The following is a 23,144-nucleotide window of genomic DNA, read 5'->3' on the forward strand; positions in this document are numbered from 1 at the left end:
CTATATTTTCCTTGACGGAGTGATGCAGAATGTAAAACATGGCTCAATTTACACCACTCTCCCCGATGAGTGTTTGAGTGCTGTAGTAGTGGAGTTTTAAGATACAACAGCCAAGAATAAATCATGTATGCTCCACTTGAGCAGAAATGGACTGTGTGTTGTGCATCCAAAATGGCAACCTATTCCCTCTTTAGTGCTTTACATTTGACCAGGGTCCGTTTGGGCACAGGCTGTGTGCGTACAGTGGTCTCTGCAGACATCCGGATTGCCTCCCACAATTTTCTAAACGTTCTGTCTTAACACGTCTGTACGCAACAGAACATCAGTTTGGCATGGAGGAACTACGTCACTGCCTTATCCGACTGAATAAAATACAAAATAGTAGCTAGCAAGATGGAGCCCACGGAGTTCATTTTTTATGGGTGCGTTTCGCAAGTGGCTAGTTTTCATCAACTATCTTCACTAAAACCACTGCAAAAGGTTGCGCTTGAAAACTTTGGTTTCGAATCGCGATATTCTGGTATGTCTGCCCCGTGATTTGTTGGGAGACCCCACCCCAGATAAACATTTTTTTTTGCCTTAACGAAGTTCTCAAAAGAGTCTGTCATTGAAACCAGACCCTGGTCACTGTTGTTGCCTAGGGAACAAGACCCTAGTCACTGCTGTTGCCTAGGGAACCAGACCCTAGTCACTGCTGTTGCCTAGGGAACCAGACCCTGGTCACTGCTGTTGCCTAGGGTCGCGTTTCAGTACGTATAGTGTGTAGAACATCTTCATTATCGTGTGTCTGCCTAGTGTACATGAACAAAGCTTTCCTAGTTAAATAAAGGTTAAATAAATAAATGCATACCACTTGTAATAAGAAGAGACAGAAACAAAAGGGAAAACAAGACATTTTGAAACTTTCAGAACATTTTAATGAAAAAGACAGCAATGTACCCATTGAACAAGAAAATTACATTTCATTAGAGAAAAATGTAAGATTTGTGGATTTTGTAGAGCCAAGCTCTTTATGTACAGCATATTGCACTAGACAAACAAATATGTCCCTCGTTCCCCCTCTCTTTCCCCTTGTGTTTCACGCTGTTCGAAAACTGTGCAGGGCTCTCAGAAGCGTCTCATAATGCCGCCTGCATCCCAAATGGCTCGATATCTTATATACTACTTTTGACCAGGGAACATAGAGCACTGGTCAAAAGTAGTGCACTACATAGGGTATAGGGTGCCATTTTGGACAGACAGGTCTGCTACATTTAGACTGAGCCTTCCTTCAAAAAACACACCGCCCCGACCGATGTGGAATCCTTGAGACAGTTCTGAGAGCTCTAATGACGTGTTCTAGAATGATGTGATATCTGAAGATGGTTCTGAGAGCTCTAATGATGTGTTCTAGAATGATGTGATGTGATATCTGAAGATGGTTCTGAGAGCTCTAATGATGTGTTCTAGAATGATGTGATGTGAAGGCAATGCTAAAGAGAGTCCCAATTCAACAGAGCAGGAGTTAGATGGAAGTTCACAATGTTTCAGTTTATATAGTATTTAAAAAAAGAGACATTGTGTTTTTTCCTCTCAATTCATTTACATTCAAACACAGATTTCAGGAATGCTGGGACATGCATTTTTACTCCATATACAGAATTATCAAATATCAAAAACAGCCCTTGAACTGAGAACGACACAGCGGACTTAAATTGGTAAAAACCAAAAAGCATGTCACAACATTTAAAAAGCGATCTTTAAAAAATAAAAATAAAAATCATGTTTTCGGACTTCATTGTTACATTTGTTTTGTTTTTTTACAAAAGTATACAAAAGTTTTTTTTTCGCTTAGAAAGTTAACAAGTTAAGAATTAGCTGCAGCGAATTGTTTTGTTTGTTGATATAAAACACAAATAATCACAGCACTTAACAGTTAAGATTCACTCTTTCTTGGGAAATTCAAAAAACCGAATGAATTTTTTAAAAAACTTAATATTCAAGATATTGAAGGTTGAACATATCATATAAGTTTTAACCTCGAAGGAGGGTTGAGACAATGGTTGGTTCTTATGGATTTGACGTCAACACCAACCCATAGGATGACCACACAACCCCTCCTACTTACAAATAATTCTGGACGCCGTGGTGGCTCACTCCTCCTTGTACCCTCATCCTACATCGCTACTAGGTCGTGTCACAAACGGCACCCTATTTTCTATATAGTACACTACTTTTGACCAGAGCCCTATGGGAGCCATTTGGGACCCCCTATGGGACCCGGTTAATAGTAGTGCACTATAATGTTGAGTAGGTGCCATTTGGGACACAAGAAAGCTAGTCTTGTTGAGCTAGGCTGAGTCAGCATACAACAGATCTTAAAGACAAATGGATCTAGAGAGGTTCAGTACAGGAGTCTGAAGAGTGGGTGCATATAAAAACAACATTACTTCCCAGTGCACGTTGATTGTCAACAGTCGTTTGGATATTTGAGTTTTGGGGTGATAAGCCGGGAGTGTGTGTGTTTAGAGGGGTCAGGGTTGAGAGGGGTCAGGGTTAAAGGTCATAGATTAGGCATGTGCCCTAGAGGGTGGATATGGTTGTGTCCAAAATGGCACCCTATTCCCTATGGGCCCTGGTCAAATGGCACCCTATTCCCTATAGGCCCTGGTCAAATGGCACCCTATTCCCTATGGGCTCTGGTCAAATGGCACCCTATTCCCTATGGGCCCTGGTCAAATGGCACCCTATTCCCTATGGGCCCTGGTCAAATGGCACCCTATTCCCTACGGGCCCTGGTCAAATGGCACCCTATTCCCTATGGGCCCTGCTCAAATGTAGTGCACTACATAGAGAATAGGGTGCCATTTGGGACAAAGCCCTTTACTACACAGTGAAGTTTTGGGATGCACTTATGGTCAACCAGGCAGCTACTGTGCTACAGGATGTGTCACAGCTGAGCCTTTAGACTGATGACCAGACTGAACTAGGAGAGCTGTGACCACCATTCTATAGATAACCATGACCAGACTGAACTAGGAGAGCTGTGACCACCATTCTATAGATGACCAGACTGAACTAGGAGAGCTGTGACCACCATTCTATAGATAACCACGACCAGACTGAACTAGGAGAGCTGTGACCACCATTCTATAGATAACCATGACCAGACTGAACTAGGAGAGCTGTGACCACCATTCTATAGATAACCATGACCAGACTGAACTAGGAGAGCTGTGACCACCATTCTATAGATGACCAGACTGAACTAGGAGAGCTGTGACCACCATTCTATAGATGACCAGACTGAACTAGGAGAGCTGTGACCACCATTCTATAGATGACCAGACTGAACTAGGAGAGCTGTGACCACCATTCTATAGATAACCACGACCAGACTGAACTAGGAGAGCTGTGACCACCATTCTATAGATAACCACGACCAGACTGAACTAGGAGAGCTGTGACCACCATTCTATAGATAACCATGACCAGACTGAACTAGGAGAGCTGTGACCACCATTCTATAGATAACCATGACCAGACTGAACTAGGAGAGCTGTGACCACCATTCTATAGATGACCAGACTGAACTAGGAGAGCTGTGACCACCATTCTATAGATAACCATGACCAGACTGAACTAGGAGAGCTGTGACCACCATTCTATAGATAACCACGACCAGACTGAACTAGGAGAGCTGTGACCACCATTCTATAGATAACCATGACCAGACTGAACTAGGAGAGCTGTGACCACCATTCTATAGATAACCATGACCAGACTGAACTAGGAGAGCTGTGACCACCATTCTATAGATAACCACGACCAGACTGAACTAGGAGAGCTGTGACCACCATTCTATAGATAACCACGACCAGACTGAACTAGGAGAGCTGTGACCACCATTCTATAGATAACCACGACCAGACTGAACTAGGAGAGCTGTGACCACCATTCTATAGATAACCATGACCAGACTGAACTAGGAGAGCTGTGACCACCATTCTATAGATAACCACGACCAGACTGAACTAGGAGAGCTGTGACCACCATTCTATAGATAACCACGACCAGACTGAACTAGGAGAGCTGTGACCACCATTCTATAGATAACCACGACCAGACTGAACTAGGAGAGCTGTGACCACCATTCTATAGATAACCACGACCAGACTGAACTAGGAGAGCTGTGACCACCATTCTATAGATAACCACGACCAGACTGAACTAGGAGAGCTGTGACCACCATTCTATAGATAACCACGACCAGACTGAACTAGGAGAGCTGTGACCACCATTCTATAGATAACCACGACCAGACTGAACTAGGAGAGCTGTGACCACCATTCTATAGATAACCACGACCAGACTGAACTAGGAGAGCTGTGACCACCATTCTATAGATAACCATGACCAGACTGAACTAGGAGAGCTGTGACCACCATTCTATAGATAACCATGACCAGACTGAACTAGGAGAGCTGTGACCACCATTCTATAGATAACCACGACCAGACTGAACTAGGAGAGCTGTGACCACCATTCTATAGATAACCACGACCAGACTGAACTAGGAGAGCTGTGACCACCATTATATAGATAACCACGACCAGACTGAACTAGGAGAGCTGTGACCACCATTCTATAGATAACCACGACCAGACTGAACTAGGAGAGCTGTGACCACCATTCTATAGATAACCACGACCAGACTGAACTAGGAGAGCTGTGACCACCATTCTATAGATAACCACGACCAGACTGAACTAGGAGAGCTGTGACCACCATTCTATAGATAACCACGACCAGACTGAACTAGGAGAGCTGTGACCACCATTCTATAGATAACCACGACCAGACTGAACTAGGAGAGCTGTGACCACCATTCTATAGATAACCACGACCAGACTGAACTAGGAGAGCTGTGACCACCATTCTATAGATAACCATGACCAGACTGAACTAGGAGAGCTGTGACCACCATTCTATAGATAACCATGACCAGACTGAACTAGGAGAGCTGTGACCACCATTCTATAGATAACCACGACCAGACTGAACTAGGAGAGCTGTGACCACCATTCTATAGATAACCATGACCAGACTGAACTAGGAGAGCTGTGACCACCATTCTATAGATAACCATGACCAGACTGAACTAGGAGAGCTGTGACCACCATTCTATAGATAACCACGACCAGACTGAACTAGGAGAGCTGTGACCACCATTCTATAGATAACCACGACCAGACTGAACTAGGAGAGCTGTGACCACCATTCTATAGATAACCACGACCAGACTGAACTAGGAGAGCTGTGACCACCATTCTATAGATAACCACGACCAGACTGAACTAGGAGAGCTGTGACCACCATTCTATAGATAACCATGACCAGACTGAACTAGGAGAGCTGTGACCACCATTCTATAGATAACCACGACCAGACTGAACTAGGAGAGCTGTGACCACCATTCTATAGATAACCACGACCAGACTGAACTAGGAGAGCTGTGACCACCATTCTATAGATAACCACGACCAGACTGAACTAGGAGAGCTGTGACCACCATTCTATAGATAACCACGACCAGACTGAACTAGGAGAGCTGTGACCACCATTCTATAGATAACCACGACCAGACTGAACTAGGAGAGCTGTGACCACCATTCTATAGATAACCATGACCAGACTGAACTAGGAGAGCTGTGACCACCATTCTATAGATAACCATGACCAGAAGGCTGTGATGGATGATGGTTGGTCTCATACTCACAAGGCACATTTAGTACATTTGATTGTCTGCTGGTTGGTGTGATTTCTAAAAAGACCCATACACAGCTTAGTATAAAAGACACATTAGTCCATCTTTCCTCCCAAAACCACAGGCCCAGCTAACACACATGCTGAGTCCCCAATGGTACACTATTTTCAGGTCAAAAGTAATACACTACATAGGGAATAGGGTTCCATTTAGGACACTGACACACAGTACTGTTTCTGACTGACTGTTCCATCAACTAGGAGAAGAAACTGTGTACATCCCGATAGCTATACAGTAGCACTGAGTGAATAAAATAAATTAGAATAAATTACTTCAAAAAAAAAAAAAAGAAATGTAAAGAAAAAAGATTTTTTTTTATAGAAAGTCCAGGGAGTAGTTGAACGAGAGAAAGAGAGAGAAAGAGAAAGAGAGAAAAGAAAGAAAGAGAGAGAGAGAGAAGAGAGGAGAGAGAGAGCTACTTCAACTGGCTCAGCATTCAGTGGTTTGCAGGCAACTTTCTGTCAAAAACAGAACAGTGTCTGTGGTCAATGATGTCACTGATAACCATCAAAGAACATGGATGAAGCCCAGATGGCATCCTATTCCTTATATAGTGCACTACTTCTGATCAAAGCTGGTCAAAAGTAGTGCACCATATTAGGGAATAGGGTGACATTTGGGAAACAAGCCTGTCGATCAGATGTCGTCATGTGAAGTAGAGCAACACATGCAAAGCTTGTTGTTCGTATTAGGAATTTGCATATTTTCATCTTGTTTAAAGTAGAATAAAAACACTCAGTATTGTGGGCATGTGACTGAACAACTACTCCCTGAAGAATATATAAAAAAAATTTTTAAAAAAGAGAAACCCCATCAGTGTCTTCATCAAATATATTCACATCACAATGATTTTTGGGAAAAAAAATTACATTAGTTTAAAAACAAAATCCTGTCTTCTGTTAATATCATCATCTTTAAAACCACTTTTAAAAAATGTACTCAAATAAGAACTTGTAGTAAGAACTCTGAAATAAAACTCAAGTTTGAAAAGCAGTGGTCGTTAGTTTATTTTAGAAATGCAGCATGATCTAAATGCGGTCACCATTACGTAAACATATTCTAGGCCATAGGTGCATACGGAGTAGGTAACAGTGTAGGTAAAGACTCACTAGAACTGTTGCTGCTGAGCCCTCAGTAAAATACCTATTGTGGATTTACTCATGTTTGTATACATGGCAATTGTATCTGTGTATGGGAGTTGAAGCCAAAGTGATTCACGCTAAGATTGTGATAAGAGAGAGAGTTAAAGGTGAAATCTATTTCATTGAACTGAGTGACGTTGTCAAGTGTGAAGATGAACTTCATTGAACTTTTGGTTTTTTTAAAAGAGCATTTCTTCCATGAATGACAATTTGATTGTAACTGCAATAGATCCCTAAGGTTTTAGTGCCTTCCACTGGTTAGTCTATACAGTATTGCTCCAAATCGTTGATTGTACAACAACTTTTATTTGCCCTTTTTCACAGCAGACTCATAATGCAACAACAGATAGAACTGTATCAAATCACCGGGTCTGTTGGTTTGTGATTGTCAATCCAGCCAGATAAATTCATCTTCATAAAGATTTAGGTTCATAAAATAAAAAAAATAAAAATGCTTTTCCACAGGAGTAAAGTCCTCAACTCCGACAAAACAAATTTTACGCTTGCGTTATTTTTTTTTTTTTTTGGGTTTCACGGACGACAAATGCCTACTCACACTAAAAACTTCAAATCAAAGTCAGGTTGCTTGATTGAATGAATACATTGCAGACCTAAGTCTTAGAATCTTTAAGTACACATACATTCATACTGTCAATCAAAAAAAAATGGACCTGGTCATTCATCTCATTCAGACTGAATGTTAATGTTGTTGGCAAAGACGCAGGATAAAGACTCTCTCTCTCTCTCAATCTACACCGGAGATCAACAAGACACGTCTTAAGACCACGCTTGTCTTGGCGAAACCACCACAGAATCTTTATGACAAACCATTTTTCATATATATATATATATATATATATATATATATATCAGTGTGGAACAGTGAAAAATATTTAGTTACAGGGAGTTTGTATTCTTCAGAAAATACATTGGAAAAAAATGTGCCTGTTGGTAAGATCGTGGTAGATGGGTGAGTAGAACTTCATAAGACCTTCTAAGAATCTTCACAAGAACTTCACGACCTTCCATGTCCACTAGAACTTCACGACCTTCCATGTCCACTAGAACTTCACGACCTTCCATGTCCACAAGAACTTCCATGTCCACAATGGTGTTTTCTTTAAGGGATTTCTCTTTAAATTTCATCCCGTGCTTCTTGTCCATTTCCTTTTGGCGTGTTTTCAAACCAAACCAAAAAGATGCTATCTACTGTACTAAATAGTTATATATATATATATATATATATATATATATATAAACTATTTAGTACAGTAAATATATATATATATATATATATATATATATTTTAGAAAATATTTATATCTTCAAACAGCATGGCTTCTTCTTCTTCATTATCATCATCATCACCATGAAGAAAGAGGAGAAGAGAGAGAGAGAGAGAAGGAACGTGATTCTAATCTCCGTCCAGCAGTGACTATCGTTCTCTTCTTCGTCGTCTTTGATTTAAAAAAAACAAAAAAAGGAATCCAAACCCGTGTTCCATCATACAGTGCCATCTACAAGTCTGGTCCCTCGTTTTCGGGGACGGGAGGAGGCAAGAGGGGACACCCGAGGTGGGTGGAGGGTTTTGGGGGGGGGGGTACCCCCTCTCATCTCTCCTGTCCTCTCAGGTGGGGTACAGCAGGGGCTTCTCTGTTAAACAGGAAGCCGTAGAGGGCCATGGTCAGACGAATCCAGACTGGTAGGACATCCCTCTGATGCCGCAGGAACTGTGAGGAAGAGAAGAGAGAGGGATGGAGATTAGTATTAAAATCAATCAATCAGTAAAAATTGGCTTACAGTAACTGTCCACCACCATAACCATCATCACGGTCACTGTTACTGTGGTTACCATCAGCAAAAAGCTACTGGAAACAACAAGATACACTCTGGGTGTTTCTCAATATGCTATTCTATTGTGCTCCACACTCTCATGCACCGAGTGCATTCTCCCACCATGTGTGAGAATGCAATACATTTGAGCAGCACTCCCCCTACTGTACTACCTCACGCTGAGCAGTACTCCCCCTACTGTATTACCTCACGCTGAGCAGCACTCCCCCTACTGTATTACCTCACGCTGAGCAGCACTCCCCCTACTGTATTACCTCACGCTGAGCAGCACTCCCCTCTACTGTATTACCTCACGCTGAGCAGCACTCCCCTCTACTGTATTACCTCACGCTGAGCAGCACTCCCCTCTACTGTATTACCCCTCGCTGAGCAGCACTCCCCCTACTGTATTACCCCTCGCTGAGCAGCACTCCCCCTACTGTATTACCTCACGCTGAGCAGGACTCCCCCTACTGTATTACCTCACGCTGAGCAGCACTCCCCCTACTGTATTACCTCACGCTGAGCAGCACTCCCCCTACTGTATTACCTCACGCTGAGCAGCACTCCCCCTACTGTATTACCTCACGCTGAGCAGCACTCCCCCTACTGTATTACCTCACGCTGAGCAGCACTTCCCTACTGTATTACCTCACGCTGAGCAGCACTCCCCCTACTGTATTACCTCACGCTGAGCAGCACTCCCCCTACTGTATTACCTCACGCTGAGCAGCACTCCCCCTACTGTATTACCTCACGCTGAGCAGCACTTCCCTACTGTATTACCTCACGCTGAGCAGCACTCCCCTACTGTATTACCTCACGCTGAGCAGCACTCCCCCTACTGTATTACCTCACGCTGAGCAGCACTCCCCCTACTGTATTACCTCACGTCTCGCAGCACTCCCCCTACTGTATTACCTCACGCTGAGCAGCACTCCCCCTACTGTATTACCTCACGCTGAGCAGGACTCCCCCTACTGTATTACCTCACACTGAGCAGCACTCCCCCTACTGTATTACCTCACGCCGAGCAGCACTCCCCTTACTGTATTACCTCACGCTGAGCAGCACTCCCCCTACTGTATTACCTCACGTCTCGCAGCACTCCCCCTACTGTATTACCTCACGCTGAGCAGCACTCCCCCTACTGTATTACCTCACGCTGAGCAGCACTCCCCCTACTGTATTACTTCACGCTGAGCAGCACCTCCCTACTGTATTACCTCACGCTGAGCAGTACTCCCCCTACTGTATTACCTCACGCTGAGCAGTACTCTCCCTACTGTATTACCTCACGCTGAGCAGTACTCTCCCTACTGTATTACCTCACGCTGAGCAGTACTCCCCCTACTGTATTACCTCACGCTGAGCAGTACTCCCCCTACTGTATTACCTCACGCTGAGCAGTACTCCCCCTACTGTATTACCTCACGCTGAGCAGTACTCCCCCTACTGTATTACCTCACGCTGAGCAGTACTCCCCCTACTGTATTACCTCATGCTGAGCAGTACTCCCCCTACTGTATTACCTCACGCTGAGCAGTACTCCCCCTACTGTATTACCTCATGCTGCACCTCCCCATTCACTGAACCTTCTTCCAGCCAGGACAATGGCAACAATAGAGACAAAACAAGATATACACAAAGCAAACGTTTTACTTCATAACTATCAGCTAGATATGTGAACCGTAATAATCTAGCTAGCCAGCTAGTTAAACAGGCAAAAATGACCTAAAACTAATATTAAGCAAGATAACAGCGAGTAATTGACATCTATCTGGCTAGCTAACAGTACTTGTAGCTAGCCAGTTAGCCCTATTGGCTTATTATAGGCTTGCTATATACGGTACGTAGGCAGGTAAACATGCCAAAATTAACACAGCATGTATTTATTAACGTATAAAAATTAAATATTGTAGTCAGGCAACATATGAGATGTGAAAAGGCAACATTTAATTCCATCATCGGAGTGTATTTTATCTCGCTTCAGCTCAAATAATGTCCACCATTGATTTCAATAAATTTAGCGTTGTTTTTTTTTTTTTTTTTTACATGGTTGCGTCATAGTTCTTTGCATACTTTCCATTGAAGCTCGCGTCGATGCATGCTTCAAAATATGTACAAAACAGGAAGTACGTATTCGAGAAGATACGGTAGTATGCATTTCTTTTGAAAAACCCTCTGTGTCTGTGGTGCTTCCTGAGTTCATTATGACATCATGGTTCTGAAGTGAAACAACACCATCGCCGATGGTAACCAGCTGTCTAGACAAAACACGAACAGATCTGATATTTCCACAACAGCAGTTTGTGTGCGTTTCTGTCTCTAAGTGTTTGTGTTTGGTTTGCAACATAACTGGGCTCTGTCACTAAGGGCTGTCTGTCCCACATAGACACATTACACAGGGTTAGACCCAGACTGTGGGGTCAGAGAAGGCCCAGTAACAGGGTTAGACCCAGACTGTGGGGTCAGAGAAGGCCCAGTAACAGGGTTAGACCCAAACTATGGGGTCAGAGAAGGCCCAGTAACAGGGTTAGACCCAGACTGTGGGGTCAGAGAAGGCCCAGTAACAGGGTTAGACCCAGACTGTGGAGTCAGAGAAGGCCCAGTAACAGGGTTAGAACCAGATTGTCGGGTCTGGCTAAGAGGGGTGGGAGGGCGCTTGGGCTTCTGAGTGGCACAGCGGTCTAAGGCACAGCGTCTCAGTGGAAGAGGCATCACTACAGTCCTTGGTTCGAATCCAGGCTGTATCACATACGGATGTGATTTGGAGACCCATAGGGAGGCGCGCAATTGGCCCAGCGTCATCCAGGTTTGGTCCGGGGTAGGGCCGTCATTGTAAAATAAGAATTTGTTCTTAACTGAATAAAAATGTGTTACAAAACTGATCTGGCTAAGAGCAATAGGGCCACTGCTCCAGGTTAACAAACAGGACTCGCATCCAGTTTAGTTTATGCAGAGTCAAATCAAACCAAATGTATTTATATAGCCCTTCTTACATCAGCTGATATCTCAAAGTGCTGTACAGAAACCCAGCCTAAAACCCCAAACAACAAGCAATGCAGGTGTAGAAGCACGGTGGCTAGGAAAAACTCCCTAGAAAGGCCAAAAACCTAGGAAGAAACCTAGAGAGGAACCAGGCTATGAGGGGTGGCCAGTCGTAAACAACCTCTCTGAGGCTGAGACAGAGAAAGACTTTGGGAGAAATCTCCTTGTATTTCATCACTTCCCATATTGACGCCCTGCTTCCCCACCCAGACAGTGTAACCAGTAATATACACGTTAACTGACTAATGATCATAACAAGGCAAGGCTGCTCCAGATAGGAAACCATCTGATACCTTCCTACTAGATCTGTCACTTTATATTTGGGGTTTATAGAAGCTGCTCCCTGCCCCTCCTCTCCCCTCTCTGTTCAAGCGGGGCTTCAGTAGGTTTTCTGACTGAAGAGATGGTCTGGGTATTGCAATGGGTTGGGTAAGCATCTGCCTGTTTCAATCGCTCTTGTTCTCTTTATCCCAAACCCCCATCCTGAACCATATCTCTATATTCCCTATTCCTCCCCCTCTCTCTTTGCCTCCTCTCTCTCTCCCAGCCAGAACAAGGCAGTCTCTCCCTCTCCCAGACTATTTGTTGCAGCCCTTGGCAGAGCAGACTGAACCGAGTTGAACCAACGCCACTAAACCCACCCTCCTAATTGAGCTTTAATTGTCTTCATGATATGCTGCAGGGCATATTTAAAATAGTATTACTTCAAAACACAAGTCTTACCCTGGGATGATATGCTTGTGGCTTCTCTCTGTGCACTTCACTGTGGGTAGTGGAAAAGACTTTATGACTATTAAAATGTTTTTTTTTCTTCCTCCAGCTACCCTGGCAACTCCAGCTACCCTGGAAACTCCAGCTACCCTGGAAACTCCAGCTACCCTGGAAACTCCAGCTACAACATGTTTTGATCTCATTTTCTTTAGGCCCCTTCATTCCAATGACTTTTTGATATCATTGACATTTTAACTTAGCAACTAAATAAAACATGTAAAAAACGCAACAATTTCAAAGATTTTGCTGAGTTGCTGTTCATTGAAATAAATTCAACAACATTTGAAAGAAATAAACTTTGTGAGTATGGAACATTTCATTTCAGCTCATGAAACCAACACTTTACATGTTGCGTTTATATTTTTGTTCAATATATATATATATTTAGCTGAGTCTTTTGTTTTGAGTCTTTTAATATGGACTTAAAGTGTCCAGAATCCAAGAAAGGGGACGAATCCCAGAGCAGACATTGGACATGTTGGTGGGCCCTAAGCTGTATGTTGTATGACAGGGATTTTGGACAGAAATTTCCTGGCAGGAACAATACTAAAGTGCTTCATCGGTCACGTGTGTGTGTGTGTGTGTGTGTGTGTGTGTGTGTGTGTGTGTGTGTGTGTGTGTGTGTGTGTGTGTGTGTGTGTGTGGTCAAATTTAGTGACCAAATACAACAAGATCTGATAGAATATCTACCTACTGACAGACTGTTGAGAATACAATCAGATCATTCAGGATAAAAAGAACAAACTTTCTCTCGTCTCCGTCTCTTTTAGATAAAAACCACAATAGCTCTCTCTCTGACACACACACACACACACACACACACACACACACACACACACACACACACACACACACACACACACACACACACACACACACACACACACACACACACACACACACACACACACACACACGCCGAGCCAGTCAGTCAGTGGGGTGAGCGAGTGAGTGAAGTATTGTGGGTAGTTGTTGCGATACCGGTTGCGTCTGTGTTCAGTTAGTCACGGTTCTATTTTTAGACAGCCATATAAACAGCTGGCCAGCCTACCCACACACAGTATTATCTCTCACTCTGACCTTATATCTCTCTCTGTTACAGTCTGTCAGTCTCTGTTACAGTCTGCCAGTCTGTCTGTCAGTCTCTGTTACAGTCTGTCAGTCTCTGTTACAGTCTGTCTGTCTGTCTCTGTTACAGTCTGTCTGTCTGTCTGTCTCTGTTACTGTCTGTCTGTCTGTCTCTTTTACTGTCTGTCTGTCTGTCTCTGTTACTGTCTGTCTGTCTGTCTGTCTGTCTGTCTGTCTGTCTGTCTGTCTGTCTGTCTGTCTGTCTGTCTCTGTTACTGTCTGTCTGTCTGTCTCTGTTACTGTCTGTCTGTCTCTGTTACTGTCTGTCTGTCTGTCTGTCTCTTTTACTGTCTGTCTGTCTGTCTCTTTTACTGTCTGTCTGTCTGTCTGTCTGTCTGTCTGTCTGTCTCTGTTACTGTCTGTCTGTCTCTGTTACTGTCTGTCTGTCTCTGTTACTGTCTGTCTGTCTGTCTCTGTTACTGTCTGTCTGTCTGTCTGTCTCTGTTACTGTCTGTCTGTCTCTGTTACTGTCTGTCTGTCTCTGTTACCGTCTGTCAGTCTGTTACCGTCTGTCTGTCTCTGTTACCGTCTGTCAGTCTGTTACCGTCCGTCTGTCTCTGTTACCGTCCGTCTGTCTGTTACCGTCCGTCTGTCTGTTACCGTCCGTCTGTCTGTTACCGTCCGTCCGTCTGTTACCGTCCGTCTGTTACCGTCCGTCTGTCTGTTACCGTCCGTCTGTCTGTTACCGTCCGTCTGTCTGTTACCGTCCGTCTGTCTGTTACCGTCCGTCTGTCTGTTACTGTCCGTCTGTCTGTTACCGTCCGTCTGTCTGTTACCGTCCGTCTGTCTGTTACCGTCCGTCTGTCTGTTACCGTCCGTCTGTCTGTTACCGTCCGTCTGTCTGTTACCGTCCGTCTGTCTGTTACCGTCCGTCTGTCTGTTACCGTCCGTCTCTCTCTGTTCTAATAATCAGGCAGGCTTCAGTGTGTCTGAGGGTTTTGTGACAGTATTTGCATCCCAGTTCACACCTCTACAGACAGATTTACATTTGAGTCATTTAGCCGACAATATGGTAGGATAAATACATTAGAAGTGCAGTTTTAAATTAAGAGCCAACCTCTTCTTCACTGTAAATAATACTTTATGGACTCGGTGACCTGGCACCACCCTCTAACATATCTGCTTGGTAATTTGTGGTTGGGTCGGGGAATGGTTCTATTGAATGGTTCTAACCCAGAATGTGGATGAATCAGTGACAGAGCTCTATTTTTAGCAGGCATATTTGTGGCCACCCCCAGCTGGCAAAATGTTGGGTCTTTTTCTTTTCACAGTGAAGAGCCACAAAGACACAGAAATCTAGAAGTGGGTGGCCCACGCTCAGAGCCACACACACTACAGTTAGTTCATCTTTGACCCGTACCAGTTGAACATGTTCCTGGTGGAACTGGTCTCCGATCTCCCGGAGCTTACGTCCGATCCTTGCCTCCGCGCTATCCTCCACCCGCTCTTCCTCTGGTCTCTCCTCCATTCTCCTCCTCTCCTCGTCCTCCCTCCTTCCCTCCTCATTCTGCCTCTCTCCCCGGTCGTCCGTTGGCTCGAACCGAGCCGGGAAGTGCAAGCGGAATCCAGCGTTGCCTGTTGGAAGAAAATGGGTATTGTTCAGTGTCATGGATTTAGCCTCTGATTCACCGTGAGATTGACCCAAGCTTGACCCAATCCATACTCTTTCGCCGTTTAAAAAAATAAATAATGAATTTAAGAAAGAAGGGTGTTAAAAGAGACCTCATTCCCTTTACCTGTTCCTGTGAAGTGGACAGATTAGAATTGACAACAACAATAAAATATACTCTGGTCTAATGACACAAGCAGATAACCTTTCCAGTTACCGGTGGTTGTGTTTGTGTCTCAGTCACAGAGAGACTCCCTTTTTGTCTGTCACAAAGATCGGCTGGCCGGCTAGCTGACTCAGTGTTTACTCTAGCATGCCGCCGCTGTACCTACACCTGAATCGTTGGCAGTAACACTAAACTGGTTCTATCAGATATGGCTTTCAGAGAAATGGGTTTCTTACCGTCAAAATCTCCACTGTAAAATAAACGACATCCCTCTATATGCGTGTGCCGGTAGCCGGTTGAAAATAATATGTGCGGCCCAAATTTCACCCCAAGGGCCCTGGGAAACAGCATATCACTATAAAAAAAGGGGACCATTTGGGACTCACCCTAAGTGAACTCAACAACAACCTTGATGACTCTAGCTGTGTTTGGCTGTGGCACGGCAGAGTGTTTAGTTAGTCACTGCCCCTAGCACGCACTTACATGCCATGCCGTTAGGAAAACAAACATCTTTACATAACACTACAGAGATCTTGTCTGTCTGTCTGTCTGTCTGTCTGTCTGTCTGTCTGTCTGTCTGTCTGTCTGTCTGTCTGTCTGTCTGTCTGTCTGTCTGTTTCTCTGTCTACAGATAGGTGAGAGGGACAGACAGACAGACAGACAAAGATAAAAATCTGAGCAAGAAACAACTAGGAGCTCTACAAGCTACAGAGTATCAAGTAATGGAGAGAGGCGGGGTTTGGGGGTCAATTCCTTTTAATTCAGGAAGTAAACTGACATTCTAATTACAATTCTCTTCGGTGTGTTTCAACAGGGGACATTTTGAATTTGGGAGGCACTTTATAATAACTCTCTACATAAAGCATTTTATAATGGATTAGTAAATGATTTATTCATCATTACTCCATTCATAAGAGAAGACTGCTCTAAGGCATGACTGCAAACCACACTTTGCTTTTGGTAGAAGGGTCACTGCCAAGAAACGCTAATGTTCAAATCAACCTCGGTGTTGTGGGCTTATTGTTTTAACCGTTGATAAAGTTCGAGGGGACATTTTGAGACCCTTAAAGGAGCATCAGGTACTTCTAGAATGTCTACCAATGACATGTCCATCTTTTTGGTGAGAAATTACACTGGTCACGCAAAACATTTTATAAAATGTATTATAAAGTATAAAATTGCCCACAACTTTAGATGAGGCCAAACAAAAAGACTTAACTAAATGGTTTATAATGACCTATATTAAACATCTTATGAATGGATTCATGATTAATAAATGAATAAACTATTTACTAATCCATTATAAATGATTTTATTACATGACGTTATAAAATGCTACCCAAATTCCAATTCGGAAATCCCCCCCCACAGATAAGCACAGAAGAGAACTGGAACGAGAATGTGTGTTTCCCTGCCTTTGTCTGCGTTTTCTCCTGTACGACAGTGTTTAAATGAAATATGTAAAAAGTGGTAGGATGATTAGCGACAGTGAGGTAGAATACCTGAATGTCCTCACAATATCTCCACTTTGAATTGCAAAACAGTCCCTGTGCCTCGGTCTAGTGGAAAACCCCCGAGTCACACTACACTTTAACTGATCTGGTCAGACCTGAGGCAAATAGCTACACATGGCTAACCCGTTGACATAGTTCAGCTGTGTTGGATTTAGTTTGTCTAGTCAAATAGAACCAATGGAATAGTCCACAAAATTGCAAAAGCTGAATCAAAACACACATCCAATAGCATTTGAAATGGGTCCCTCTTCGTCGTTTTCCTTACCATGGAACAGTATTCTGCCCTGGTGATTGTCCTGCACCCCGCAGGGAAAGTTGTTGTTGTTGTGGCCTTGTGGTACCATGATGTTTTGTCCCTCTGACCGTGGGACAATGGCGTTGGGTCCAGTCGACGTCTGAGTAGACCTGTCCTGGGTGTCTTCTCTGTCCCTGCTCTCCCTGTCGTGGAACTTGATGTCCCTGAAGGGGGTGCCCCAGCACTGGGAGACAGGACGCTGAAGAGACATGTCCTCCTCTTCATCATCCATTGGGAGCCTCAGAGGTAGTCTCCCTACAGGAGAGAGACAGGAGAAACGGTGTGAGACAGAAGTGTGTGTGAGTCTGTTTGAGAGAGAGACAGAGAGACATGTCCTCATCAATCAGGAGCCTCAGAGGTAGTCTACCTACAGGAAACGACAGAGAGACAGCGAGGGACTTTCATTTCTGTGAGAGAGACAGGGAGGGAGTTACTGTAAATCAGGGAGTTACTGTAAATCAGGTGGGAGGGAGTTGCTGTAAATCAGGTGGGACATACATCTTTGGCGACCAGCAATTCTTGAGCAAACAAGGCTTACAACAGCTCTCAAAGCATTAGTTAGAAGAGAAGTGGGAGTAGTTTTATGTGTGAACTGCTGAACTGGAAGGAGTGGACTTGATGGAATGATTCATTATTAGACATATATATAACAGGTGCAAAAACAACATGGAAGGAGTGGTAATAGATTATCACACTCATTCAAAACACAATTATTTAAAAAAATCCAATTTAGATCATTCTGATTCCTGGTATTATTGCTGCCCCCAAATGCTCCTCATCATCAGTGTCAGGAGGCAGCATCCCAGCACATGGAGAGAGCCAGCATGGGGAGAGAGCCAGCACGGGGAGAGAGCCAGCACGGGGAGAGAGCCAGCACGGGGGGAGAGTCAGCATGGGGAGAGAGTCAGCATGGGGAGAGAGTCAGCACGGGGAGAGAGCCAGCATGGGGGGAGAGTCAGCATGGGGAGAGCCAGCACGGGGAGAGAGCCAGCATGGGGGGAGAGTCAGCATGGGGAGAGAGCCAGCATGGGGAGAGAGTCAGCATGGGGAGAGAGTCAGCATGGGGAGAGAGTCAGCACGGGGAGAGAGCCAGCATGGGGGGAGAGTCAGCATGGGGAGAGCCAGCACGGGGAGAGAGTCAGCATGGGGATAAAAGCCTCTTCTCACCAGAACCACCTTCATCTGTCTCACTGTGTCAACCAGAGCACAGCACGGACACACACTGAGTGCAAACACACACACACACACACACACACACACACACACATACACCGAGCGCAGCACAGAACACACACACACACACACACACACACACTAGATTCCCCTGTCTGCACACATTAGCTAAAGCTTTGAAAGACTCTCTCTTCTCCCCCAACCTCTCTTCTCCCTCAACCTCTCTTCTCCCTCAACCTCTCTTCTCCCTCAACCTCTCTTCTCCCTCAACCTCTCTTCTCCCTCAACCTCTCTTCTCCCTCAACCTCTCTTCTCCCCCAACCTCTCTTCTCCCCCAACCTCTCTTCTCCCTCAACCTCTCTTCTCCCTCAACCTCTCTTCTCCCTCAACCTCTCTTCTCACGACAGGTATAAAGCAGCATGTTAACTAACACTACCTTCCCAGGGAGAAAACACAGTTCCTGCTGAAACTCCACGCGCCTGCTTCACGTAACCTACTAGCTGAATTCATGGAGCAGGAAGGAAAACAATCAAGTTTCACTGCACACTCACACAGTCTGTCCGTCTCTGTCTGGGCATCATGTCAGGTTATGAGCTGCCATGTTTATTTAAAGATACACTATGCAGAAATGGCTCTGGCATTTCCTGGTTGCAAAGAAATTGCCTAATTACAGTTTATGACAAAATAAGCAAGTCTAGTGTGCAGAGAATCACTGTACCATCTAAACCACTGTGAAATATATTTTCCATAACCAAAACGATTGTATGTTCAGCCGTTTGAAGCTGGTGCACAAAACCGAAAGTAAAAAACACTGACTAAATTTAAGAACGGGAAGAATAGAAATAGCACACATGGAACAGATCTACCGCTTCTTAGAATTGCTTTCAAAGACAACGAAAGATCTATAACTAAAATGTCTAGTTTAGTTCAGGGTCCCCCCCCCCCCCCCCCCCAAAAAAAAGTGACATATTGAGTGTCTCTTTTCCTGTTGTTGGGTGACAAAACGAGAGGGATTGACATGCAAATTTCAGAGCTGAAACTGTGGTTATTTTTGAGCACAGTGCGGTGACAGATAAAATCACGTTGAATAAGGTCATAATGTATTGTATCAGAAGAGGGACGACATTTGAATGAAACTTGTGGAAAAACATTGAATGATGATGATGATGATCGGTCACACTGTTGAAGTGCAGTGTTTCACCTGCATCATTTTCCAGGGTGGAGGCGCAAAGTTACCACAATGCTTACTGTTGTAGGACGACTAGCCACTTTCCTATGGTATGCTACAGGAAGTGTAGTTCAGATACCAAGACTATAGACTACATGAAAACAGTTATTAGTAAGTATAAAACACTATAGCCTACATGATAATATAGTTACTAGTAAGTATTAAACAGCATAGACTACATGATAATATAGTTACTAGTAAGTATTAAACACTATAGCCTACATGATAATATAGTTACTAGTAAGTATTAAACAGCATAGCCTACATGATAATATAGTTACTAGTAAGTATTAAACAGCATAGCCTACATGATAATATAGTTACTAGTAAGTATAAAACACTATAGACTACATGATAATATAGTTACTAGTAAGTATTAAACAGCATAGACTACGATAATATAGTTACTAGTAAGTATAAAACACTATAGACTACATGATAATATAGTTACTATTAAGTATTAAACAGCATAGACTACATGATAATATAGTTACTAGTAAGTATTAAACAGCATAGCCTACATAATACAACAAGTAAACAGTGCGTTGAAATCATGCTGGCAGTGAGCAGAAGGCTGGCAGGCTGCACACACACCCTGCCTGGAGCATGACGCAGGCCTGCCAAACTCTGCGGTCACAGGGGCCGAGGCTGCAGCGCAGAGAAGCTCCCTCTGGGGCTCCATCTGTGTACTGGGCTCTCTTCCACCTCTCTCTCTCTCTGTCCTTCTTCCACCCTCTCCCTCTTCTAGTTCTCTCTCATGCCAGAAGGTAAGGGCACAAGGTGAGCTCTATATCCAGGCACCTGCTAGTGTGACAGGCTACCGGAGAATTCAGTAGGACGCATCATTGGCATAGCCCAAGTCTAAAATGTGTATATTTATGTATAATTACCATAAACTGGCTTGTTATAATGTCTAATAATTGAATATGAAATACAATGGAAACAAAATGTGTTTCTTCATAATTCTAATGTAACCTAAAAATCGGGGTGACTTTGGGAGCAGGGTGGGTCTCGAGGAACGCGATTAACACAGGTTTATCTGGCGAGGTGCGTGTGGCAGGCAGCTGGAGAGCGGAGCGCCGTGGGGCACAACTCGCTACGTAAACAAGAAAAGTCGTTTATGGTAATGTGTGGAGCAAACACGCAAAATCTGTCATAACATGACACTGACTTACGATAAGCATATTAAAATTATCTACGGATTTATCTTTGAGCGTTGGAAGGAAAACAATAAATGTCAGTGGCAGATGACTCTTGAAATCGCAGAGAAATGATACAATTATGAGGAAAGTGTCCTTCATTGATTACCCTCTTTTTTTTTCCCCAGGTAGAAATGAAATGAAAAATTGAGATTCTTGAAGAAATCACATAGGGTAACGCAATCTGAACGTTGCAACTGTTGCAATAAAAACAGCAGCGCGTTCCAAGTGGACTCGTCCGGTGCTGCGAAATTATTCCACCTGCTACCTGTGTGTGGCGCTGGCTGGCTGGCTGGCTGCGCTCGATTCGACCCAATCTCACTGCAAAGTGGATGAAATTACACACACACACAAAAAAATGCTAACAGTAGGCTTATTTCTAACTTTTATAAAGTAGGCTATATAAAAAATTAGGCCTGTGCCTAACAAGAACCATGCTTGATGAACATTATGAAAAAGGTGTCATATCAGTCGTGCTAGTGGAAGGCTCAATGTTCTTAACCACAGTGGTGTGAGGAAACAAAGCAAAGAATATACATGATATGTGTCCTGTTACACACATGTAGAAGTGTGTAATCGAAATGTTTTTTTCTTGCATATCCCAACTCCCCCCCTGAGACACCCGCAGGGAGTGGGGTCACGGCCAGGGTCACCATTGTCCAGTGCCCCTGTAGCGGTTCGGGTTAAGTGTTTTGCTCATGGGCACAGCGACAGATTGTTCACGTTTTTCGGCTCGGGGATTCGAACCAGCAGTTACTGGTCCAACGCTCTTAATTCGAGGCTAACTGCTTCCAAAACAACAGATCAACACTTACATTTCTCTTTAAAAAAAAGTCACTCAGCGCAATTAATTCCCCACTAAATAGGCTAATGTTCATGGATTCAAAAAGACAATTCACTAAGTTTAAAGTCCGTCCTAGTTTGCGCGGACTTGGGGGGCGGTAGACCACTGTAGCCAGACTGCAAACGGAAAAAGTGGTTGACAGACAATCCATCACACACAATCCGATGCCCGGGCATGTTCACCATATTTGTTTACAAACTGGGTAACCCGGTGGCACACTGACAACTTCAACCAAAATCTACAAATGACATTCATTCTTCTATTTATTACCATACAAACTGAATCACAAGCATAGGACTCACCGCCAGTTAAGTAAGTTACTTCCGTTGTGATGGGTGGTATCTTGTCAACTTGCCGTTACTGATTCTCCAGAATTGAACAGAGCTGTGTATCCTTCAACCTTTTGCATTACAGACTCTCAGATGAATGTTTGCTGTTTCTGGACGAGTGTTTTTTTTTCCTCTCTCTGAAACGCCAGTGACAAATTGGTCCGCCCAGACAAGGCTCTGCCCCCACCCCTTTACCAGATATTCATGAAGTACATGTTAATACATTCTCTTAAAGTGACAGTATATCATTTGTTTGTTCTGCCTTGCCATCGTGCAAAACCCATGCCAATAAAAATGCTATTTCGTGATTTATTTCACTTGATATTACTGTTGTAAAAATTCTCTCTTGAAGGCATTGATGTAATTACACGAAGCCCTGTATGCCACCAGAATAACAATTTTATGTTACATCAAAACATGGTCAACTATAGCTATCATTGTTATTTAAAAACTAATTAAAATGGGTGTTGGTACAATAATTAAAGTTGTATTATTTTACAAATGTTTATGTTCTTGATTCACTATGAGTCATTCACTAGTAACCCTGTTGTTGATTCACTGTGAGTCATTCACTAGTAACCCTGTTGTTGATTCACTGTGAGTCATTCACTAGTAACCCTGTTGTTGATTCACTATGAGTCATTCACTAGTAACCCTGTTGTTGATTCACTATGAGTCATTCACTAGTAACCCTGTTGTTGATTCACTGTGAGTCATTCACTAGTAACCCTGTTGTTGATTCACTATGAGTCGTTCACTAGTAACCCTGTTGTTGATTCACTGTGAGTCATTCACTAGTAACCCTGTTGTTGATCCACTATGAGTCATTCACTAGTAACTCTGTTGTTGATCCACTATGAGTCATTCACTAGTAACCCTGTTGTTGATTCACTATGAGTCATTCACTAGTAAGCCTGTTGTTTATTCACTATGAGTCATTCACTAGTAACCCTGTTGTTGATTCACTATGAGTCATTCACTAGTAACCCTGTTGTTTATTCACTATGAGTCATTCACTAGTAACCCTGTTGTTGATTCACTATGAGTCATTCACTA

General features: G+C 43.6%; 1 protein-coding gene across 1 annotated transcript; it reads right to left on the minus strand.

Annotated features, from left to right (window-relative positions):
• Nucleotides 1-894: 894 nt before the first annotated feature.
• Nucleotides 895-22,217, minus strand: bmf2 (BCL2 modifying factor 2). Its single transcript, XM_045721172.1, has 4 exons — nt 22,062-22,217; nt 17,286-17,570; nt 15,092-15,306; nt 895-8,678 (listed from the first exon to the last, which is right to left on the minus strand). The coding sequence occupies exons 2-4, from the start codon at nt 17,545-17,547 to the stop codon at nt 8,559-8,561; spliced, it is 597 nt and encodes a 198-aa protein (XP_045577128.1). The 5' UTR covers nt 17,548-17,570; nt 22,062-22,217; the 3' UTR covers nt 895-8,558.
• Nucleotides 22,218-23,144: the final 927 nt, after the last annotated feature.

Source organism: Salmo salar, chromosome ssa06 (genome assembly GCF_905237065.1).
Source record: "Salmo salar chromosome ssa06, Ssal_v3.1, whole genome shotgun sequence".
Lineage (NCBI taxonomy): Eukaryota > Metazoa > Chordata > Actinopteri > Salmoniformes > Salmonidae > Salmo > Salmo salar.